The 22845-nt window shown below is 41.3% G+C and overlaps 1 protein-coding gene across 9 annotated transcripts in view; it reads right to left on the reverse strand.

Moving 5' to 3' along the window:
* HECW1 (HECT, C2 and WW domain containing E3 ubiquitin protein ligase 1) overlaps window positions 1-22845 on the reverse strand; it is a 268296-nt gene that overhangs the window by 135123 nt on the left and 110328 nt on the right. For all 9 annotated transcript variants that reach the window (XR_014316964.1, XM_082753993.1, XM_082753989.1 and 6 more), the window contains one exon: window positions 451-545. Coding sequence is in view for 8 of the 9 variants with exons in the window: in XM_082753993.1 (XP_082610119.1) it covers window positions 451-545 (95 nt within the window). In the remaining variant the exon portion in view is untranslated. The remainder of the gene's footprint in view (window positions 1-450; window positions 546-22845) is intronic.

Here is a 22845-nt window from a genome sequence, read left to right on the forward strand (position 1 = left end):
AGCCTAGCTGTTTCTGGAACTCAGAGACACCGCCATGAAAATGTTCACAACTTGATTTTGAGAAATGCACTTAAGAAAATCTTACTCCTTTTCTGCATGTTTGTTGTACTTACAATCCAAGGTTCCCCAGTCCTTCAGAGGTATTAAACAAATATCACAACACCCAGAAGACAGAAGATAAAAGAACGGAGTACAGCTAGGAAATGGGACTGGCCCCAAATCACAGAAGTTATCTGTGACAGATTGAGAGCTGACTCTTAAGTTCTTTTGGCTTATAGATCCACATCTTAACTGAGAGAATACCCACTCCTCTGCTCCACAGCACACTTAAGAGAAAATACTCTGTTCAGTTTTCATATATTAGTACACAAAGCAGGCAAGGAAAGCAAGGCATAGCACAGTGACAGTAGGGAAAATATACTGAAAAAATAAAAGGCCAGTATAACTTACGGGAGCTGCGTTGTTCTTCACTGTGACACTTGGAGTTGTGGCTCGTAGTGCCCCGCTCACGCCATGATAGTATTTGAAGCAAATCTTTGTTTCAGCTGAAAGAGGGAATTATTTCAGATTAGAAGAACTGCCAGGGAGAAGCGGCACAATTGCTTGCAGCAGACAGACATAATAAGGTTTACTCAAAAGGCTGGCATGTAGTTGAATTGTGAGTAGTTTGTCTCTGGTTTGTTGGTTGGCACAACAGGATGTCTCCTGCCTCTGATCTTCTGCTTTGCCAGAGTGAAATTTAGAGTTCAATTCCCGTGACTTAAAACAGTATAACCTGAGCACCAGTTATGACAGGAAGACCATAGAAAACACAATCAACATCCTTTAGCTACTCTAAGAAGAAGAAAAGTAGGGACAGAAAACCATCACTAGTTAGATACACCAAGCAGTAATGTGCAGAGAAAGTGAGAAACTTAGCGCAATGTGCTTGCATAAGTGCTCACTGATAGATTTCATTGACTCAGTTTGCTCTGGCCTTGGCCAGAGGAAGGACATGGATCTACACTGATTAACTTCTCTGAGATTTACTACATTAAAGCATTTTTCAAAACAGTGTAGTACCATGAGACTTCATCTTGGAGCATTTCCACCGACTTCCAAAGATTTGAATTATTTGAGGAACTCAAGCAAGACCATGGTTTTGGACTTGCAGCGCTACTTTTGCCACATACAATGATATTCCTTTTGGAAGCAAAAAAAGCTAGGTGAGCTTGAGGAACCGAAAAACTGCAAGACAGATTGAATTTTCATTTTCTCTACAGGACTTTTAACAGCTCAGCAGATAAAGCATTTACCCACTGAACGGACAGGAAAAGTTGATGATCTTCATACAATACAATAGCTAAAACACACAGTTCTCACCAATTATTCAAATCTTAGTTTTCTTCTTGTATTGGGTTTACGTTACAAGGTTTCAGTAGTTGAGAGGGCTACAGGGGTGGCCTCTGTGAGAAGAGCCAGCTTCAGCTGGCTACAAAAGGGACCCAGCACTGGCCAAGGTTGAGCCAGTGAGCGACAGTGGCACAACTTCTGTAATAACATATTTAAGATAGGCTCAGAAATGCTGTGCAACATCAGCTGTGAGAAAGGAGTGAGCACCAGCCCTGCAGCCCCCAGGTGAGTGCAGCGGGAGGGCAGGAGGTGCTCCAGGCAGGCAGCAGCAGTTCCCTTGCGGGCTGTGGAGAGGCCCCTGGTGGAGCAGGCTGTCCCCCTGCAGCCCATGGGTCCCACATGGAGCAGATCTCCATGCTGCAGCCCCCCCATGGGTGAAGGAGCCCCTGGTGAAGCAGGTGGATGTGGCCTGGAGGAGGCTGCGGCCCATGGAGAGCCCCCACAGGAGCAGGCCCCGGGCCAGAGCTGCAGCCCATGGAGAGGAGCCCACGCAGGAGCAGGGGTCTGGGGGGAGCTGCCGCCCACCCGTGGGGGACCCGTGCTGGAGCAGTTTGCTCCTGGGGGATGGACCCTGTGGGAGGGAGCTGTGTGGAAGCAGTGCTTGAAGAGCTGTTGTCTGTGGGCAGCCCACGCAGGCTCAGTTCGGGAAGGACGGCATCCTGTGGGATGGACCCCACGTGGAGCAGGGGCAGAGAGGGACCATGAAGGAGCGGCTGAGATGAAATGTTGGGGACTGACCACAGCCCCCATTCCCCATTCTCCTGCGCTGCTCATGGGGAGGAGGTGGAAGAGGGTGAATGGAGGGGGAAGGTGTTTCTAGTTTCTCACTGCTCTAGTCTGCTAGTGATAGGTAATTAATTATATTAATCTCCCTACACTGAATCAATTTTGCACATGATGGTAATGGGTGAACAATCTCCCTGTCCTTATCTCCACCCTTGAGCTCCTTTTCATTACATTTTCTCCCTCTCTTCCTTTCATGAGGGGGAGCGAGAGAGCAGGTGTGATGGGGTTTAGCTGCCCAGCAGGGTGATGTACTGGGTCTGGCTGGAATGTTAACTTTCCCGGCAGCAGCCCATACAGTGCTGTACTCTGCACTTGTAGCTGGAACAGCAGTGGTATCACACCAGTGTTGTGTCTACTGCTGAGCAGAAGTGGCACAGCATCGGGCCTTTCTCTAACCCTCCTAGGGGGTGGGCAAAAAGTGAGGAGAGAAACATCACCAGGGCAGCTGACCTAAACCAATCAAAGGGATATTCCATACCATGTCACGTCACACTCAGCAATAAAAGGTGGAAACAGGAAGAAGAGGGGAGGGGTGGGCTCTCGTTGGGAAAATGTGGGTCCTCCTCTCGAACACCGGCTATGTGCGTTGAGGCCCTGCTTCAAGAACGTGGTCAATCATCACTCATTTGTGGGAAGCAGAGAGTAATTTCTTTCCTCTGCACTTCCATATAGCCTTCATTTATTTTATTTGTTTGTTTTCCTCCCTTCTTTTTATTTTTTCCCTTTCCCCCTCCCTTTTCCCCTTTCCCTTTTTATTTCCCTTTAGTTAAATTGTTTAGTTCATAATAATCTTTATTTAATTATTATAATTATTTCCCTTTAATTAAATTATCCTAATCTCAACCCGTGAGTTGTTCTTTGCTTTACTTCTCCCCCTCCTCATCTAAAAGAGGGGGAGTGAGAGAGCGGTTGTGGGGTTTAGCTGCCCAGCACGGTAAAACCACCACAGGTGAAACCAACACTCCTCTCCCCTGGAGATCTTTAGCTACAGCTTGCGTGGAACAGTGAGGTAGAACACAGAGAAGCTTATTATTATTATTATTATTATTATTATTATTATTATTATTATTATTATTATTATTATTAAGCATACTATTAGCTTACATGGCTAATAAAGTATAGCTTTTGGTAGTAAACTGTGTGACCATGTTCAGACCTCACAGCAAGAAATAGGTTGACAAGTAGGAAATCGGTTACCATGTACATTGGGACACTATGGTTTAAATAATATTTTTAATTAAGCTAAAACTACTACAAAGTGAGAACAGAAGAAGAATATATCCTTCTGTAGGTATTCTGGCTATTAGTATTACTTTCAAGGACAGAGGATTACAAAGATAATTGAGTATATATTTGTAAAGAACCACATGGGTACTGACGATTCCTTTCTTAGTTTCACAGAATTACTATTTATAGTTTAATTTTCAATCAACTTGTTCAAATACAGATGCAAACTAGAAAGAAGGCAACCTAGAGAGATGTGAGTGTCATGTCCAATTCAAAATGGCGTCAGAGGAAGAAATATTCATCAGGCAAAATTTGAGGTGGTGATTAACAAGTGAGTCACAGGTTTCATTCAGAGAAAGGTCTGATGGCAGAAGATCTTATAGGAACCATCTCAGCTTGAGAAATTATTCTGGAAACATCAAGGGAACAATGTTTTCTTTTTTCTTTTCTCTACATTTTCCCAGATCTATTTCAGATTGACAATATTAAGAAAATGGCTATTCTCACTGCATTACAACATATCCTTTTTAGGCCTCTAGATAAAATTTTTAAAAATAAAGCTTGCAAAATTACCAATGGCATCCTTGTGCACAAAAATTTCACCTAAACCTTAGATTTTATTTGTTTGTTTGTTTTTTTGGCTGGGAGCCATTTTTTTCCAAATAACATAGTTGGTGTCTTGTTTTCCACTTCAGTGTCATCCTAACATTTTAATCATTATGAAGATTGTTCTTGTACCTCTGAATCACCTCTGAAAGAGACATTTGCAAAACAAATGCAAGCACAGACATTCACTGGCTTTGTACCTCTGCAGATGAACAGAAGGCATCTGAAATATAGGCCAGGCAGTGATATAAATTAACCTGAATATTATCCAGCTGGCATTAGCACGTAACATGCAAGTATAAGGGCTGTTTACATTATAGTCTTGTAGACTAGCTTGTTCTGGAATAAAGACAACCATTTACATCTGTCCTGCTGCCCTAGCTACATTGCATGATGCCCAGGTCAGCAGTAGGTGTTGTCCTGTTAATCCCACTATAAATAAAGATGTGCCATTGTTATTTTCATCTCAGTAATTAGGAACAGTAGTTCATTGGATCAGGTAATGAAGTTATGATATTAAAGTCATGAAGTAATGAAGTTAAATTCTCCTTTCAATTAGTATAAATGACATTTAGATTAGCAAATCTTCCAAGAGATGAGACATCTAAAGATGCTCAGAAATACCTGTGCCCATGACAATTACCAGACTACTTGGTGATTTTCATTGATCAAGAACAAAACAGTAACATATTCCCCTTACATCAGCCTTGGTACCTCCATTACACCACTGATGTTTTACAGCCTTCCACTGCACTGATAAAAACAAACCAGTCCTAAGTCATATGCTCAGATCCACTGGTGTAACCATCATGGGTGCAGAAAACACAGCTGCCCCAAGTCAAGGCCTCCAGGGCAGAGTAACAAGCCAGACAGCAGGAGAAGCAATTCCATTTCCCTCCTTGTACTGCAGCCCGTAGGCACCAACTTTCCTGTAGGTGGGGTGTTCCTGAGGACATGAGGAGGAGTAGGGACGTAGCCCAGACACCACAGAAATCACTTCTTGTTCAAAGCAAAACTTTGAGCAAGTCTGAGTTGTGCCAGAGGACTCCTCTGCCATGGAGATTCACCACTCTCACAGTAAAAACTATCCAGTCCATGGAAAATTATTTCTCTACTAAAGGCCTGAGTTACCTCAGTTACCAAGTCAGTTTTGTGAATTAACTGCAAAATCAATTACCAGCTGAATACTCCTCCTGGCAATATTCTATACTTCTTCCAAAATCACTCAGCAATTGGAAACACTGCACTCATTATTAAACTGAAGTGAGTGGAGATAAAATGTAGTAGGGTCTACTAATGAACTGCAGCTAGAGGTAGTGAAGGTTGAAAGCCTCTGGTGGGTGTCCCAGTCCTTCTCCCCATCTCACCTCCATCATCCACCCACTCTTGTCATCCTGGGTCATCTTGTGCCAGTGCTATCATTCCTGTTGGTTCACTTGATACCATTTTCCTTTAAAGCACTTCCATGCCCAACTTGCCTTCCTTCATTCCTTGAGAATTGACAAAATTGCCTTAAATCTCTCACCCTTTCCAAAAGTTCATTTGCTCTTATAATCCTCTGCTCCTCACTAAGGTTAGTCTGGTCTCAGAGGCTTAGCTTTCACTAAATGATGAATTTAGTCTCTCAAATATAACAAGAAGCAATGCAATGCCAGGGTTAAGCAGTTTCCCTTGTTATACTAAAAAATAGAAACACCCACAACTTCCTAATGGATATTTCAAGGAAAAAAACTAAATTATATTCTCTGGAGAGGCAAGATGCATCACAGCATGCTTTACCAGTTGGTGTTTGATCAGTGTGTGATACACGAGGCACTTCCACAATCTGGTTGTAATTTACACCCCTGGCACTTTTGCTCAAATAAATAGCTAAGGTGACTAGGCATTAGCTAAGCATTTCTAAGCACATCTTTCAGGGAAGCAACGTCAGTCTTCAAAACTGAGTCATTTGTGATCAGTTCCATCTATTACTAAAAGAGCTGTTTTCGCTCTTTTTGGGCAAGCCTCATGCATAAAAAATGAGAGGTGTCAAAAACGAGTAATGAAAAGGTAGCTGTCTACGGTACGTGGGTGGGAACTGAGCGAACCAAATCAGAGAGGGAAGCAATTAAGTTATGAGTCATAAAGTTTTCCTTCAAGAAGACCCAGCAGTAAAGTAAATAAATGTATGATACTGTGCTATAATCAGATCGCTATGGGACCGTCTGAAATTACAGTAGCCAAGGCTGTCTCTGAAGCAGAGCCAGTAGGTGCGTCAGGGAGTCTCTGCAGGGGAGAACTGGGATTAAACACAGTGGGGACGCTGGGGGTGGCATATGAAAAAATAGGAGAAGAAATTACAATGGGTAGTCAAAACAGCAATTAAAGGCAGTTTATATGATGTGGTGCAGTGATGGAATTGAGTAGGCATGGGCACTGATGTGGAAGCTGAGGGAAAAGCAGGACTGAGAGTAGAGGAAAATCACTGAGCAGGACAGGACAGTAAAGAAGAGGGAGAAGACTAGGACTGTCTACATGAGAAAACAGGGAGAAGAAAGCAGGGAAAAAACAGCATGACAAGGAAAGGCAAAGGGAGAGAGAGTCAAATCTGACGAAGGATGAGAAAAAAGTGCCCTCTCACCAGGAACATTCCTTCATTCACTATGTATGAGCTGCATCAGCAGCTGGCTGGGAAACCCGGGACACGAGTGCCTGTTCTTTTTACCTGCAGCATCAATACACGGTACTGGTTATCTCTGTCATGTATGCCTGTTGCTGCTCCATGCAAAAAACCTGCTTGGGAAACTTATTTCCATGGCTGCTCTTATTCCTTTTGCTGTACCCGAAAAACTGCCTGTTCCAGGAATTACCTGTCTGATATGCAGCAGTGATACTCCAGCCTTCAGGCTGGTCTGCTTCTATTTCCTTAAGCTGTAAACTATATCTGCTCATAGTAGACGTTCAGCAACACAACTGCCTATGGCTTTATGTAAGGCTTGTCAGTTTTTAGACAGGCAACAGTTTAAAACCCAACAAGGCCTAAGCAGATGTGTCTGTTTAATCCCAGTTGCAGAATTTATTCCAATTTTCTCATGACTTTTTCCCTGTCCTGGTCTAAAACACACATGTGCACAAACACATGTGAACACAGACTCTCAAAAGACCTTTTTTGAGAAATGGTAAGATACCAGATTTTAAAACCTCAGCTTCCAGATTACTATAATACTTCCAGGCAAGAAAGAGAAAAGCATCTGGAGGTAGAAGTAAGATTGACCAGTAGGTACTGATAATTTCAGGTAAAAATGTTTGCAAGGAAACTAAAGCATATCAAAAACAAGCAGCATAAAACCCAAAAAACTTATCACCAAGATCACAGTTGAGACAAAAGAATCCAAGCTTGTCAAGATACAGAAATGCAGAGTTTGAACATTCAAATAACCCTGAATCTGCAGCAGTACATGATGTATTTGAGTAGTTGCACTTAGCTGATGTTTTAGGAACACATTATCTAATCTTAATTTTATCTCATCTTCAGAGTTTTTTCTTCTTGGTTTTGACATAAGCAGCTATTGCTTTACAAGGGTTGCATGTTCAGGGCTAGAGTCATCTCCTTTGTAACAGGAAAGCTGATTGCCATTTATTTTATCATTGATTCTTTGTTCTGTTGTTATTTGTGATCTGTGGATACTCCCTATTATTGACTTTCACTTATATTTCCTCTGCTTGATGATCCTATTTAGCAGCTGCCTGCCTCCAATAACCACAGAAGTAGTACAGTAAATCAGTACGCTAATATTTAATGGGCAACAATAAATTGCTTGCAGTCAGTAAGCCAGTCTCCTCTGTCCTAGCCACATTTGTTCGAGCCTCCAGTGTTGCATGTTCATTGATTTGGGGTCTAGCCATGTACAATCTAGCTCTATTACTAGGCAGTTGACATGAAGTGATATGCATCTACTTACAACTGCACTGTGATTAGTTGTTGATATTCAGTAATTTTTCAGGTGGAGACTCCTAAGCATGAGAAAGACAAAGACACACATTTTTGCTACCTGCCTCTCATTTTGACTTAGGAACATAAAGGTAACCAGGAAAAATATAACAACGTGGTTCTGCGAAGAACACAAATCTATTATCAGTAGGTTTTTGCTTGTGTACTTCCCTCATAAAAATTGCCCTACTGGCAAGATTTGTTGCTAAGGAATACTGGTGGCTGGACTGGATGTGTGTTTATCTATTCATTTCTAGCACTTGTATACATTTCTTTGTATAAGCAAGACATCTAGCATTGCTGATTACTAAAGTTTCTTGACATTTTCCATTATAAACCCTGTCTTCAGTTGCCTATACATTTTCAAAGCTACATACATTTGGAGTAAAATTTTGCATGCCAGATGTCTGCCTCAGATCTACAGAGATGCACACCATGAAAATTTAATGAAGAAATTTGTAGCTGTGAGAGTAAGGGAACATTTTTTTATTTTTTTTACCTGTTAAAGATTTCTGACGACCTTTCCTTTCATCCTCCATGTTAATCTGGAGCAGTAGTCACCATACTAAGCATTCATCTTTTGCTGTTCACGTAAAAATATGTTAAAGATCAGCTAACCTATAAGCCTCTCCAAAAAATTCAGTTTGAAATGCTCATTTGAGACATCTTTGATTTTACCATCTAAATGCCCAGGAAATCCTACCTGGTTTGAGCATGTTCCAGACTGGCGCTAAGACACATTTTCTGCAATGCAGATCTAAGCTCTTTTTAGCTGTGCCACGTCTGGGTGCACCTTCTGCAAGTAGGAAGAGTGTGTCTCTGGGTTTCTCCCTGCTGTGCCAAGTAGCGTAGAAGAAGAAACCATGAATCCAGGGTTGCCCTTGCTGAAGGAAGAGGTAGAAGCAGGTGGGGGGATAAGGAATGTGGGCTGGGGAAGAGGAAACCAGGACAAAAACAGGTAGGAAGGGAAAGAAAATAAACCTGTGATGTGTGGAGGTCATAGACAGGATCATAGGCAGGTGGAGCAGGAGCTTGGCAGAGCAGGTAGCAGAGCCCTGTCTCAGTCTTGCCAAAGAGATGGGCACTGCTGGCTGCCTCCATGGTAGGAACACAATGCACGCACTAGGGGACTTGCATTCAAGCTCACAATTAGGCAAGCACAGGAACAGGCAACGGAATTTACTGTCAGTCTGCTGGCTTGAATGCTGTCTGGATGGGCAGAGGTTAGAATGCATTAACATTTTACAGCCATCCAGTGGCCCTGTGAAAGTCCAGTTCATCACAAACACATGCCTCTGCCGGAGTGCCCACTGAGCCTGGCTTTTAGATCAACTGCAGTCAAGGCAGGGCAGAACAAGGCAGAGCTTCCACAGCTCCCCACCACAGGAAAGGCCAGTGGAAGAATGTCACTGCCCAGCCAGCAGCTGAAGATGCTAAATGTCTTTACTAAGTAGGTGTTCCAGCCTTTGTATGGCTAGGAAAAGAACCTGTAGTTCACACGGAGGCATATTCTTAGACCGTTACTCACTTCACAAGTTTTACTCTATAACACGGGTAATGGGATTGAAATTTGCTTTGCTCAGACAGCTCACATCCTTGAAGATAATCATTTCCTCCTAAAATTATCTTCAGAAATGTGAGATGGGAAGAAAAATTAAATAAATAAAAAAAAAAAAAAAAGGACTCAGCCTTACCATTCCTAGCACCGAGTCATCTCTGTCATCTCCCATCCCATTGAAACCAACAAACTATTTGCTCTGTATTTATAAAGACAGCAGGATCCAGCCCAGAACAGGCAAGAATTTTATGCATTCACTTACAGTTAAACCCAGCAGTGCTATCTATCTGTTCTGTCTTTTATGGGCTGGTGTAAGGAAAGGACTGATAGGCACCAACCTGAGCAAGTGGAAGCTTGGGGGGGCTGTAACTACTTACCTGTCTTCCACCAGGGGACAGAAAAGTGGTTTCAGAGAGACCTTTGCAAACAGCAAATTGTAAGGGCTGCACTAAAACTGAGACTTGAATGAAACCCTGGAGCCTACAGGTGTGTAAGGTGTTCATGTAAATCAGCTTAACAGTGAGTTGTTCACCTCCACCATTAGCAAGTGAGTAATGTATCTGAGAAAAACTTGCAGTTTTCAAAGCATTTTAACCTGTGTGGTAGCTGAGGCCATAGGAACTGGGAACCATGCCTAAAGTCTGATGCTAAAGTAGTCATGCACGTTGCACAATAAACAACATCGCAGGTGAAATCAAATACATATCTATGTATGACAGAAATGACATGAAATGGCCTTAAGATGTGCCAGGAGAAGTTTAGGTTGGATATTAGGAGAAATTTCTTTACTGAAAGAGTTGTGCAACATTGGAAGAGGCTGCCCAGGGAAATGGTTGAGTCACCATCCCTGGAGTTCTTCATTAAATGTGTAAATATAGAGCTTAGTAGCATGGTTTAGTGGTAGTCTTTTGTACTAGGTTAAAGGTTGGGCTAGATGATCTTAGAGGTTTTTTCCTACCTGAATGATTCTATGATTCTATAAAAAAAACTCCTGAAATGCAACAGTTATATCAGATTAAGTTGTAAAATAAGACTTCTCTTTTAAAACTCCTTCGCCTTGGTTACAATTAACTCTTGATGGTTCTTTAGCAAAATCGATTAGTGTCAAAAATATTTCTACATCTACACAATTTTATTTTTTATAATTTGGCACACTGTACTCAAATAACCTCTCTACTATTTCTCCCATCTGAGTGATTCAATACCCCTCTTTTTCCTCAACCACTCAATTGGATTAATGTGAAGCTTTTAAACTTACACAGCAACAAGCTTTCAAAAATGTCATGTAAAGGCATGCAACACTAGCTCTCAGAAAAAAAAAAATAATAATAATAAAAAAAGAAGCAATAACTTTGACTGATCCTTCTAAGTACACATGCAGAAAGCCATGTCTCATGTATATAAGAAAAAAAGTGTTCCTTTAGCTACTTTAGAGTCACTGACAACATTCACGAAGAAAATCTGAATTAGAGAGATGGTGTAACTGAGAGCACAATTAGGCATTAATATATATTAAAATACTATGTAAAGGGATAGAAAAAAAAATAAACCTATGAAAACATTGACACCACTGAACTTTGTTCTGAGCACCAGCTGAGGTACTGTAAAGGTGATTCAGGGAAGAAAGAGACAGGTATAAACTCAGAGCTATACGTTGGCTGAAAGCTCTGAAAGCTCCATGAAAGAGGAAGAACAGTCAGAGCTGAGCACCCCTCTCCTTTCCCTACTCCTGTTTACAGCCACTGAGTTGTCCCAGATGAAGCAAGTTCCTCCTGACTGTCCCTGTCACAATGATGCCCCTGAGGCTTCCAGGTGTTATGTCTGCCTCAAGTTAATTGTCTCCTGGAGCAGAAGCCTGTGAACCATCAAATCCCTGCTTTTATCAGGGCAACAGTACTTTAAGGCCTTAATTAAATGACTGCATTATGCCTGCAGGCACAGCCAGGAGCAAGAGATAATTTATGAACTGCAGAAGTAGCCCTAGGAAGCCAAGTGCCTCAAACACAGCCCTCTACATCACAACTTTTTATTCCCCTTGATCTCAGGGCTTGGGTGGACCAGGAATTGCTGCCAGTTTATAAAAGCAGAAAACTGCATCATCCTTACGATCAGTGATTAGTACTTAGGGAGGTGTAAGCCCCAACTTTGCCCCATGCCTGATTTGTGAAGGGAGAGGACAGCATGAGAAGGGCCACCTCGCAACTCCAAACCCAGCTAAATTAGGGAGGATTCACATTTTTATTTACATGAGAGGCGGTTTAATTTAACACGCTTGCGACAACACTTCTTGAGCTATCTTTGATTACATCTGATGAGCATAAGTGAATTTCATGTTAGAAAGAGTAACATTCCCTCAAGTCAGCCTGTCCCCCTCACAACAAAATGAGAGCATTACTGAGCAAGCATCTTTTGCACTTGGGTGTAAAAGCAAAGCCTTCAGAAGCATAGCACGATTACTCACAGCATAGTAAGAGCTGCTTGTCTTATCAGAACTTCAGATGGCTTCAGAATCAGTATGCACACATTCCTTGCACATCTAAAGATATTTTTTAGCATAATATTTCCATGACAATGAAGCAAGAAATGGTCCATTTGAGAAGACAGCTGAATGAAAATTCAAAATACTTGCAGAAGAAGCTTCTCAGTGGTCAAATGCTATCATTTATCCACTACTCTAAGCATGTTACTGTTTGTTGCTGATACTTCTAATCATCACATTTAAGAGCTCACTTTGAGTGATTAAGAGAATTACATATCGTGCTATCATACGACAAAGACTGTTCACTGCCGTCACAGTATGAATGCCCTAATACAAGCAGAAGAAAACAGCAAAATGCTACTTGAGATTAAAGTGAGAGCTCACCATTGTTCTAGTAGCTCCAAACTCATTACTGGCCCCAAGCATAAAGAAGAATAAGAGAAGATGTTGTTGTACTCTCTTAGACAACTAGTAATACATTGTACTTACCAAGAATGTGATTGCAAGATTTACAATTCACATTTGTGTCTTTCCTTGCTCTACCACAAAGCAGAACTATTTTCATAGAATTTTGGAAGAGAATCATTTGCAAAATCTGGAAGACCAAAATGAAGGTCAGAAATCCAGGCAGTGGAATTAAAGGCAAGGAAAACATTGCAACAGAGCAACCCAATGAATGGCCAGCTCCTCTCCTTTTTCCTCAGTATTATTTGGCTTTATTTGTAAGGCACCTAACGGTATAAGGTGAAAACAAGGACAGTTGCACCTGGATTTGGCACTGCAACTCTACTGAGCACAAAAGGCAGTTAGAGCACAATAATGCTGCTGCAGATATTGAGATCTTCAGCACACTGGATAATGGGATCCTCTAGACACCTTGCAAACATTTTATTCCTTTCCACATACCTTTTTTATTTTTTTTTATAAACTCTTTCCAAACTGGAGAGCAGCAAACAATATGCAATTCTATCACTAAACACTTGTTACATTATTAAGTGCAAGTATGAGGTGAATATCCTTGCAATGTAATTACCAAATGACGAAGCTCCCTATAGTTGTTATTCTGAAAAATCAGCACTGTTTGAGGTCTTTTCTCAGTACACTAAAGACTTACCTGTGAAGGTCCTTAAGCATTAATTAAACAGAGCAAAACACACTTCTGTGTCTTCACAACAGAGAGCTGTTCTCTTGTTTAGACATCCAGAGCTCTTATAATTAATTGGGCTTGCCCACTCAGAACTTGAATAAAAGCTACATGTCAGCTACACTACCGAGGTAGAGCTTTTCTCTCTCCTCTTCCTTAGTCTTACAAATGCTTTGTTTTAGAGCAGCAGGACCTATCTTCCTCCCATTTGCTGAGAAATCACAGGCAGAGAAAGTGTGTTCAAACCCGTTGGTGCTCACGGAGACTCATGAGCCACACCATTGGCTGGTAAAACCCCATCAGTGTGACGCCTTTGTAAATGCAGTGTGGCATCTGGATACGATGGATAAAGGCTTGGCCTTAGCCTTTTAAAACAATGCTGCCCAAATTCCTCTCCTGTATGCTGCTGCTAAGCTCAACAGGGATGGGAGCTTGTCATATGCACACTCAGGTAGGCTTACTTCTTCCAGGGAGGACTGGTAAAAGAAAAATAACCTTGAAGCCCAGGGGACACGAAGGAGATCCCAGTTGTCTACTTGACACACAGCCCCTTTTGTAGGTCCTTTTTTTCTCTGAATTGTACAGTCCCTACAGAGTAGAGGATCTCAGATGCTGATAAAATACAAAACATCTCAAAGAGAAAAGCCCTTGGCATTCTAGCTTCACACATGCCAATCATCCTCTTTATCATGGTTTCTATTTCAATACCAGCTCACATACTGTCGGACTGTGGCTCAAACACTGCCAGTCTCGAAATCACTGGGCAATTCCTTCTTTAGCGCTGCTCAGGTCTCTATTTGACAGTGGAGGGAAGGCAGCACATCCAAGTCCTTTTCTAGGAACTGTGACTGTACTCTAGGTACATTTTTATATATTGGCCTGCCATTAACAATGCCAATATGTGCTTACTATTGTAGATTGGATACGGACCATGCACAGTAGAAGGCCATGCATAAGCAGTGATCTTGGCCCTACAGGACTCAGCATGTGAAACTTCTTCTCAAACAAGCAATTCACAGGCAGTTCTGCCTCCAGAGATTATGTCAAGTTGTGTCATCTCCTTTTGATTTTAGCTGGATTCACAATCATATGGGATGCTGGCACATAGTACTGAGATTCTCTGCTCTCTTTACAAAGATGAGGACAGACCCATCAAACACTACTTCTCTTCTGAAACTTGCCCGTAAAGTAATCTTCTACGGGAATCATGCTCTGGCTTATGTGATTCACATTAAAATTCTGGTTGCAGAAGTAGAAAGCATGTAACTTGCTGCATTTGGTTGAGCCACTCAACAGCGATGGATTTCTTCTGGCTTGTGATGGCCCTGGATGTGTCTGCTCACCCATTCAGAAAACTCTTATTCACAAGGGCAGTTTGATTAGCCACCACTGCTACGGTGCCTATTGTTAATTTCCCTGGGAATTTATAAGACAAAGCACAAGCTATCAAGAAAGATCAAAAAGCTGCTAAGAAAAATACAATATACCTGTTATTACTTCTCACCTTAGAGCTCCCTCTGTGATCTCCTATTGTGACAACTGTATTTTTTTTTCTTTTTTAAACTATCAATTTCTGTTCACCATTTATTTGCAACGCAGTAATTAGGGAAGAAAATTGCAGTAATTACAAAATGAAACACGACTTTTTAAACCCCAGCAATTTCAAAGTATCATACTTGAAACCAGTAAAAAGAAGGGGGCTGCAAATGGATTAGATTAAATTGAGAGGCAAGATAAAATATCCTGACCGTAAAAAAGACCAGTGAACCTAATGATGAGAGCATTGGATGAGAGCAAGGTGTTTCATGTGCAATAAATAAATGTAACTGTGGGAAAATTACTATGAACCAGATACTGTGTTTGTGCAGGTAAAACTTACTCTTGTAACATACGCTGGAGTAGCAAGGAATGGAAATACTACATTTAAACACACCAGGGGACTGATAATTATATGTAGCCTGGATGAGGTGCTGTGAAATTAGAAAGGTTTATTCCCTAGCAAAATATATCAAGATGTACACTGGGGGAATGTAAAAAAATATATATATATAAAATCTTTACTGTTAATTCCTGTTGATTAAAAAAATACTATGCAGACGCCAGTACTTCAGTCACCTGAAGATGCCCACCAGGTGGCTGTTGCATTTTCTCTGGCTTTTTGCACCTTAATGCTCAGACCTGCAGTGCAAGTCACAGATGTGCACTTCATTGGCCGCAGCTGACATTTGCAGGCCTTCAGTCCTGACAACAGGAACTCCCAGCTTGCTCAAGCTTATCCAAGCTGAAATTGCTGCAGTCACACAAGCAGGTGACAGACAGGAAACATTGTTTTATTTATTTATTTATTTTTACAGTAAAGGCTCAGGTCTGAAACCCCAGCACGCTCAACTCCCACGGAGTTTGCTGCACTGTGGAAAGGAAACCCTAATGCAAAATCCTCAATAGCCTGAGCAAGATCTAACAGATGTTATGTGACAACACACAGTGGGATAACGGTACAGTCCAGACTGCAGATAACCCAGACTATTTTTAAAACACTTTTTCAGAAACAAGCTTGCAGAGAACCTAAACAAAACCTCAAAAGCAGAGACAAAGGGCATCTGAAGAAGGAAGAATTAGCAGAGAGGATGATTCTGGAGTAGATTTGCTTTGAATCGCCTGCACATTTGTAACATCTGTTATTGCTAGTTTTTAGTTAACTGTATATTGTGTATGTTTCCCCATGAGAATTTGACAGTTATATACAAGAAAATATGGCGCTTAATCCTAATCTTTACAATTGCTTTCATACTTCCTGTATATATGCAACAATATTAAAAAAGGAAAATGCTGTGGCACTTCCTTGCAGTGTGGCAGATGGATGTCTGCTTACTGAGCCTGGAGTGAGGCAGGAGACCTCAGGAGTCCTGCAGAACCTGCACCACTGCTTTGCTATCTCTAGCACAAACACACCGAGCATTAGGTGCATAGGATGAGAAGCTGTGATGTCAGGAGACCTGGGTTCTCTTTGAACCTCTGCCACTGACTTGCTGTACAAGTAGTTTCACTCTTTCTTGACTTAATATACTGCTCCATAAGATGATGCTTCCTGCAACCCAATCCAAAGGAGAGAAGGATGTGTGTTGCAAGTCCTCTCATAAGCTGGTTTTCATAATCACGGGGTTGTTCTTTGGCCACAGGAGAGGAGAGTTCTCTTCTGTAAAGCAGTGCTCAAGAAGACATTCAGTACAGACCCTAACAAAGCTTATTAGCACCTGGTAGCACAGTAGCTCAGCAGCAGTTAAATTCCCAACACGTACATATTGAGGCTAGTGAGTCTGCCCCTGTAGAGGTAAGGCACTACAGGCATGCTTCTGTACTGACCTGAAGGGATTGGACTGAGCAGGTCACCACAGGATTTAGCTCTACTTATTACTTAAGCTGCAATCAGCTGGGTCACACTGAAATTGAAAAGTACATTACGAATTTCTTTCAAAGCATTTGTTTGTTCAGACGTGCCCTACACCTATTTTCTCTTAAATCACAGCTAGCTTTGTACTTCAGAAATTCCCGGGCTGTAACCCTGTCACTCCCTGCACTGGGAATCCCACTGAGAGAGCACGGCATTTAGTCTAGCAGCCACAAAGGAGTGAGGCTGAAAGCTACTGGTCTAACTGGTTGGCTGGAGGTGCCGATGGCCTGGCACACACATGGAGAGCTCTGGGAGGAAAGGGCTATCTCTGCGAGAGGACAGCTCTTTTAGCATGCAAACAGGTATTTAAAATTAATGCAATTATAACAATAACAGGCACAAATGCATAACGTACTGCAGATTCATTAACCAAGTGGTTCCTTTAGACCTTCTGGTGGGGTTTCACCAGTCTCAGGGGAATTGTTCCCTGCTTCTAGAAGCTGCACGTAGCCTCTTGGAACCACTTCCATTTGCTGAGATGCTCAAACACGTGCCTGTGCCACCGCCTATCCAATCATCACAATTCAGTAGCTTAAATATTTTAAAATACAGCTCACAGTGCCCAAGTCATACAAATGAATTTGCAGGTAACATGTTTCAGTTCACTCACCAGGTCAAAAAGAATCCATAAAAAATGCAGTAAGTTTTTTTTTTTTTTCCCCAAGTAATTTTTCTCATTAACCATCACCATTAAACATGTCTTTTTTAGCAGTGTTGAAAGCAGAAAGAGAAGGGGCATCGAAGAGAGACAGGAATGAAGTTTTGAGACCACAAGCTGTCCTACTGACTTGAACTTTACAATTCTAAAAGGAGAGAGGATGATTCCAGGATGGGTTTGCAATAGGTTGGTTTGCACACTTCTTTCCTGTACTACTTACAGGAATTTTAGTCTGAAAAACAAATACTTGAACCCTCAGCTGCTGTGAGCTGACATCATCTCCAACTACTGGATCTGTATTTGTTCATGCATATGACATATGTAGCCTACTGTGTTACAAAAAGAGGTCCTTTACTTGCACATGAATATTCCAGACCCGAAGTCTCAAATAGGCTCTGAGGATACACAAGATTTACCTGCTAGCAAAAGGTCAGCATAAGATATGCATTTTAACAGTGTCAAGTTGGTGTGTCAGGAAGCCTGTGTGCGTGGTTCACTCATACCATGCTGCTGCAGACACCCAGCTGCTGGCTGCCACACTAAAGCTACAGAGTAGGTAAATGTATTTCGAACATTGTTGCTTTATAGTTTTGCTTATTCATTTTTCCACCTTCTGGTTACCTTGTAGAACATACCTACCACAAAGAGGACTGGTGGTACTACTTGAGTCAGCTGCCAGTGAATCTTTGTCAGCCTTGACAAGCTGCAGCTTCCAAAATGAAAGTGTTTTGAAGGACTAAATAATTTTTAGTCCATGGGAAGAAAAAAAAAAGTCTTACTTTTTTTAACTTATCCTTTTAAACATATTCTAGCATTTGAACTATGTGGCTCTTGCATACCATCTGCTAAAAGCCTGATTCGTCTCTTGTTAAAACCAGCAGAAAAACTCTGACTGATATCAGTGGCTGAAGACCACACCTACCTCCTCTTATTTTCCTTCCAAAAGAAATAGTCCCCTGAGCTGTAATCTGTTCCTTTCACATCCCCACGTCACTCAGCCCTGCTGTCCTTCTCTAAAATATTTCTAAAGCTCCTATGCTATTTTTGTTTGAAAATATCTAGGTAAAGAAAAAAATGCACTACCAACTGGATTTATACTCCACAGTACATAATATGCATAGGTCAGCTAAATCGTTTGTGTATGTCATTGAGATATTATTTAGCATTTCATTGCATCTTTAATGAAACAAATTTATGAAATTTACAAAAAGAAATAGACCTGCTAGAGCAAACCCTGATTCTATTTTCCAAACTGCACAAAACCTAAATGGGCTGGTTCAAATGCAATAATTTTATCTTTGCACGTATTATATACATTTAAAAGGTTTCCACTGAGTCATTTTCTAACAAAAAAAAAGCACAATATGAGATTTTTTAATCTATCGTAGGAGCTCAGCAGACTTTGTAGAGAAGCAGTAATTACAGAGGTGCCTGGTAGCAGTGCTACAGTTAAGGCTGTGTCAGAAGGTTCATTATTAACCCAGTTTTCAGGGTTTCACAGCTCAGTCACAAAGCACCCATGCACTGGCTTTAAACCACCATAGAAAATTTTGTCTCAGAAACAATTTATTTAGTTATTTTTCCTTGTGGTAAAACTGCAAAGAGAAAAAGGGAATTATATCAAATTTTCATGCTTATCAGTGAATATATACCAGGGGCAGAGTTAATAATTTAAAAACTGCAAATTCTTACACTTTGGGGTGAAGTCCTTATCCTGTTTAAATTAACAGCTATCTCTCTCGACTGCAGTGGAGAAGGAATTTCAGTCTCTAAAGAGCGGAGCACTTCAGATCCTGCTGTCCAGAGAGCTGCTCTGCAAGGACAAGTGCCTTCTCCCATTTAATTGATGCCTTTCTTAAGGCTGTTCCAGTTGCAACATGATGTAAGTTTGTTCAAACCCCACTGAAAGAGACAGATGTCAATCGTTACCCTATGCACTGTCACACTTCTCCCTATTTTGAGCCTTGCAAGGTGTTTTGATACAACTAAAGATTGGCTGTTTTGAAAGAGATGTTCCAGAGGACAACTGGAAACCCCTTCCATGCCCTTGCCAGACACAACTGCCACTAACAGTGTAGTAAAATATGTTCAGTGCAGGACATGAGTTGGAAATGCTCTGATATTGACTGAGTAAAAAGAAGATTTTACAAACAGTAATGAGACTTTCTATCAATCATTTGTAAGAAGGCTGAAAATTGGCCTAGGTTTCCAGGATAAAGCTTTATAGTAAGCTTTTAGTTTGGATTGACTCTGCCTGTGAATCCTTTGCCTTTGGAAGGTAGAGATCATGGCAAACCTGGTTGATCTGCCTGACTGTCACCTCCTCTTCAGTCAGGGAAATCAACACAGCTGTGACTCAGCTTTCCTTTGGCAAGTTTGATTTGCTTTCCATCAAAAGTTAGAGTGAAATTCAAACAGAAAAAAAGTAGTTTGAGCCCACATGAAGATTCCCTCTGCACTAGAACGTGATCAGCAAAAACACTTCTTGGCTTTCAGCTGAGTGCAAGCCCACACTTGAGCCCCACACACCTGAAGTCTCTAAGTGACATGAGCCTATTCAGCTCAAATGTTTGCTTACATTAGCTAGCCTGGTAACAGGCAGAGGATTTTAGAAATTGCACCTGAAGATAATATAAACTACCCGGATTGCTGCAGGGGATAACAAGAAATCAAATGGTCCCTCCTAAAACGGTGTGGTGGTGAAAGACTCCTAGCAGAGAGGCAGCACAGACAACAGAGGGAGAGCAATGCCTTAAATAGCACTGGTGATTCTGCTGGGGTTGTTTCTGAATGGAACCTGAATCCAGAATTGTGCTAATTACAGAGTATCACATATTTATATATGTAAATCAATAAATCCTAGGCAAACTAAGAGAAAGAAAAAGTCCCATCTCTATACACGACCATGAAATGCCATGGTAAAAAAAAAAAAAAAAAAAAGTAATCAGTGTTTTGCAAGTGAGCAGGGCTGGCCCGTTTTACTTTGGGCAAACACCTTTATCAACAGGAACAGGAAAATGCACCTTTTAGAGCTCTCTAGGTTAACATAGAGGTTAAGAGGTCATAAATCAACTTTAGCTACTATACAGGAGAAGCTATGGAAAATTTCTTGCTGCAAAACAAAATCTTAACAATGCATTTGTATTCTGTTCTGAGGAAATATTCTTTCATCCTTAAATCTTTGTAGCAGTCAAATGGACAGGACAATCTAACACATTGTAGGCATATTACATTTTGGTGTGGTAACTGCTGTTCAAATGCTGCCTGACAATCCAAGGGGGTCATCACTCATCAGCTTGTGTTGGTTCCAGATATCTCTGTAGTAATTCAGGTTATGAAGTGATGCTGCTCCCAGAAAGTGCTGTTCAGTATCTTGGACAAACAGCAAGTTAGTAGGGAGACAAACTGAGACTCTGACATCTCTACAAGACCCTGATGCATGCTGATGTGTTCCCACCTGTAGACTTATTCTATGGGAACAGAAGAGAAGAAGCAGAAATGTAGTCATATAATGTAAACCTGTGAGGCCTGTGCTGGACAACTGCAGCATTATGGTATTTTTCTGCATGCAGATTGATTTTTGAAGCCAGAGGCAGGAGAAGGAGATGCACGTGAGACCTTCACTTCACAAAAGCAACTTCTCCAACTGTTCTGCCTGCTGAGTTTAGGGGACCCTCAGGAAACAAGAGCCCTTACCATGAGCTGCCTGGGAAAACTCCCTGGTGTTCATCTATCACAAAAAGATTATACTTTCACACAGAGTGTTTTTTCTCTTTGCGTTTGCACTTTCCACATTTTCTACTTCTGTCATTCAGAAGTCTCTTTTTGGGGAAACATTGCTGGCAAGATACAATATCCACAGCTTAAACTCCGAAACGTGTCCCCCATCTTATTTCTATCCCCAGCTTCACCTCATGCTTGTAACACAGCAGCACTTTGCTTCATAGCCCAAATCTATTTTGTTTCTCATGATGCAAAAAAAAAAAAGACTTATTTTTAAACTCTGTAAGTGATATCATGTGTTTTATTTATAATTATTATTTCCCCTGGTATCTTTTTTTAAGTTATTTCTCATTATTTCTTTTTTTTCCAAAGGATGGCAATCATTATTGAACTTGTAAAGTGCCCCAACCAGGCAAAAAGAACAAGTCAGTAAAACTTAGAGACAGAGAAAGGCCATCTTTGAAAATGAAATAAGAATTGTTCCACTATGAAGGTAGTCAAACACTGAAAAAGGTTCCCTGGAAGGAAACTCCAACCTTGACTTTATTCAAAACCTCACTGGAATATGGTCTTGAGCAAGCTGCTCTAACTGGACTTGCTTTGAGCAAAGAGCTGAACCCCCAGAGCTGCCTTCCTCCCAAGGTTATCCTATGATTGCATTCACTGCTTTCTTACAGTATAAAGGATTCAGTAAAAGGAATGGAGATAATCAGTACATGCAATCTGATCACATAACACTGCCTTAAAACGTTCCCTGAGAGGATGATGAGAAGGCATCAGATCCGTAGCTCTTATTCTCAGGGATGAGTTTAGAGCTGCAAGTGAGCCATGACAGCTCATCCCAGGTGAGTAAACACATCACCTCCCTACGCCTCTGCTTCCTACCATCTCAGAGGTGGACAAGGGTCTGGCAGATGCACAGGCCCCACCATCAGGGAGAAGGGTCTGGAGTAAATGCTGCTGCCTACCCTTAAAGGTCTCACTGTAGCAGCTGCTTTTGATAAAGGAGGCTTGAAAAAAGTCCATTGGCAGAACATCTTTTAAAGAGAGAATGCATAATGAAATCAGCATAGATAATTTAATGAAAGGGGAAGGACAAAAAAAAAAAAGCATCATTATGGAGATTTAATTAAGAAACAATTTCAGCAAAAGTATCTATTTCAAGTTATTTTTAATATAAAAACTATTAGCACTGAGATATGAGAGGAAATTACACCTGCTATTAATGGGGTAAGGTGAACGTATGAAGTATTGAAAGGGTTAGAGAATAGCTTGGAAGTATAAAAACCAATTCTTCTGAGGCTCCCAAGATCCTATTACCAATATTAAAGACATTGCAGAAAGATGGTTCTGCTGCTCAGAAGTGTTCAGACTCTTCAGGGAGATATTAATTTATCCCTGCTGACCTGCTGCTCTCTGAATAAGTCTATTCTGGATAGAGAAAGTGCTCTTGACATCTAGGAGTCCCATAGCAGGAAACCCTGGACCAGGACTAAGACAATGACAGGGCTAGATTTACTAACTAGTTATAAAGAAAAGGGAAATATCAAAAGGCTCTCTGCATCGCTTATGCTCTTTTTTATAAACCCGATAAGTTACTACAGCAGTACACCACAGGGATAATTCTGCTTTCCTGAAGCAGGTAAAAGCCTCATGGAAGGTCAAATGCATTGGATAAATGTTGCCATAACCACTACAAGGCATAAGGGACTGAGTGGCTGGCCCAAACTGGACAATGCTATAGCAGGGCTACAACCAAATTTCAGTATAACATGAAGGGATTTATCCCCCTTTATACTGAGATTTTCCTGTGCCACACCAGACATTTAAAAAGAGCCCTTCAGATGCTTT

This window comes from Aythya marila, assembly GCF_965140915.1.
Source record: "Aythya marila genome assembly, chromosome: 2".
Lineage (NCBI taxonomy): Eukaryota > Metazoa > Chordata > Aves > Anseriformes > Anatidae > Aythya > Aythya marila.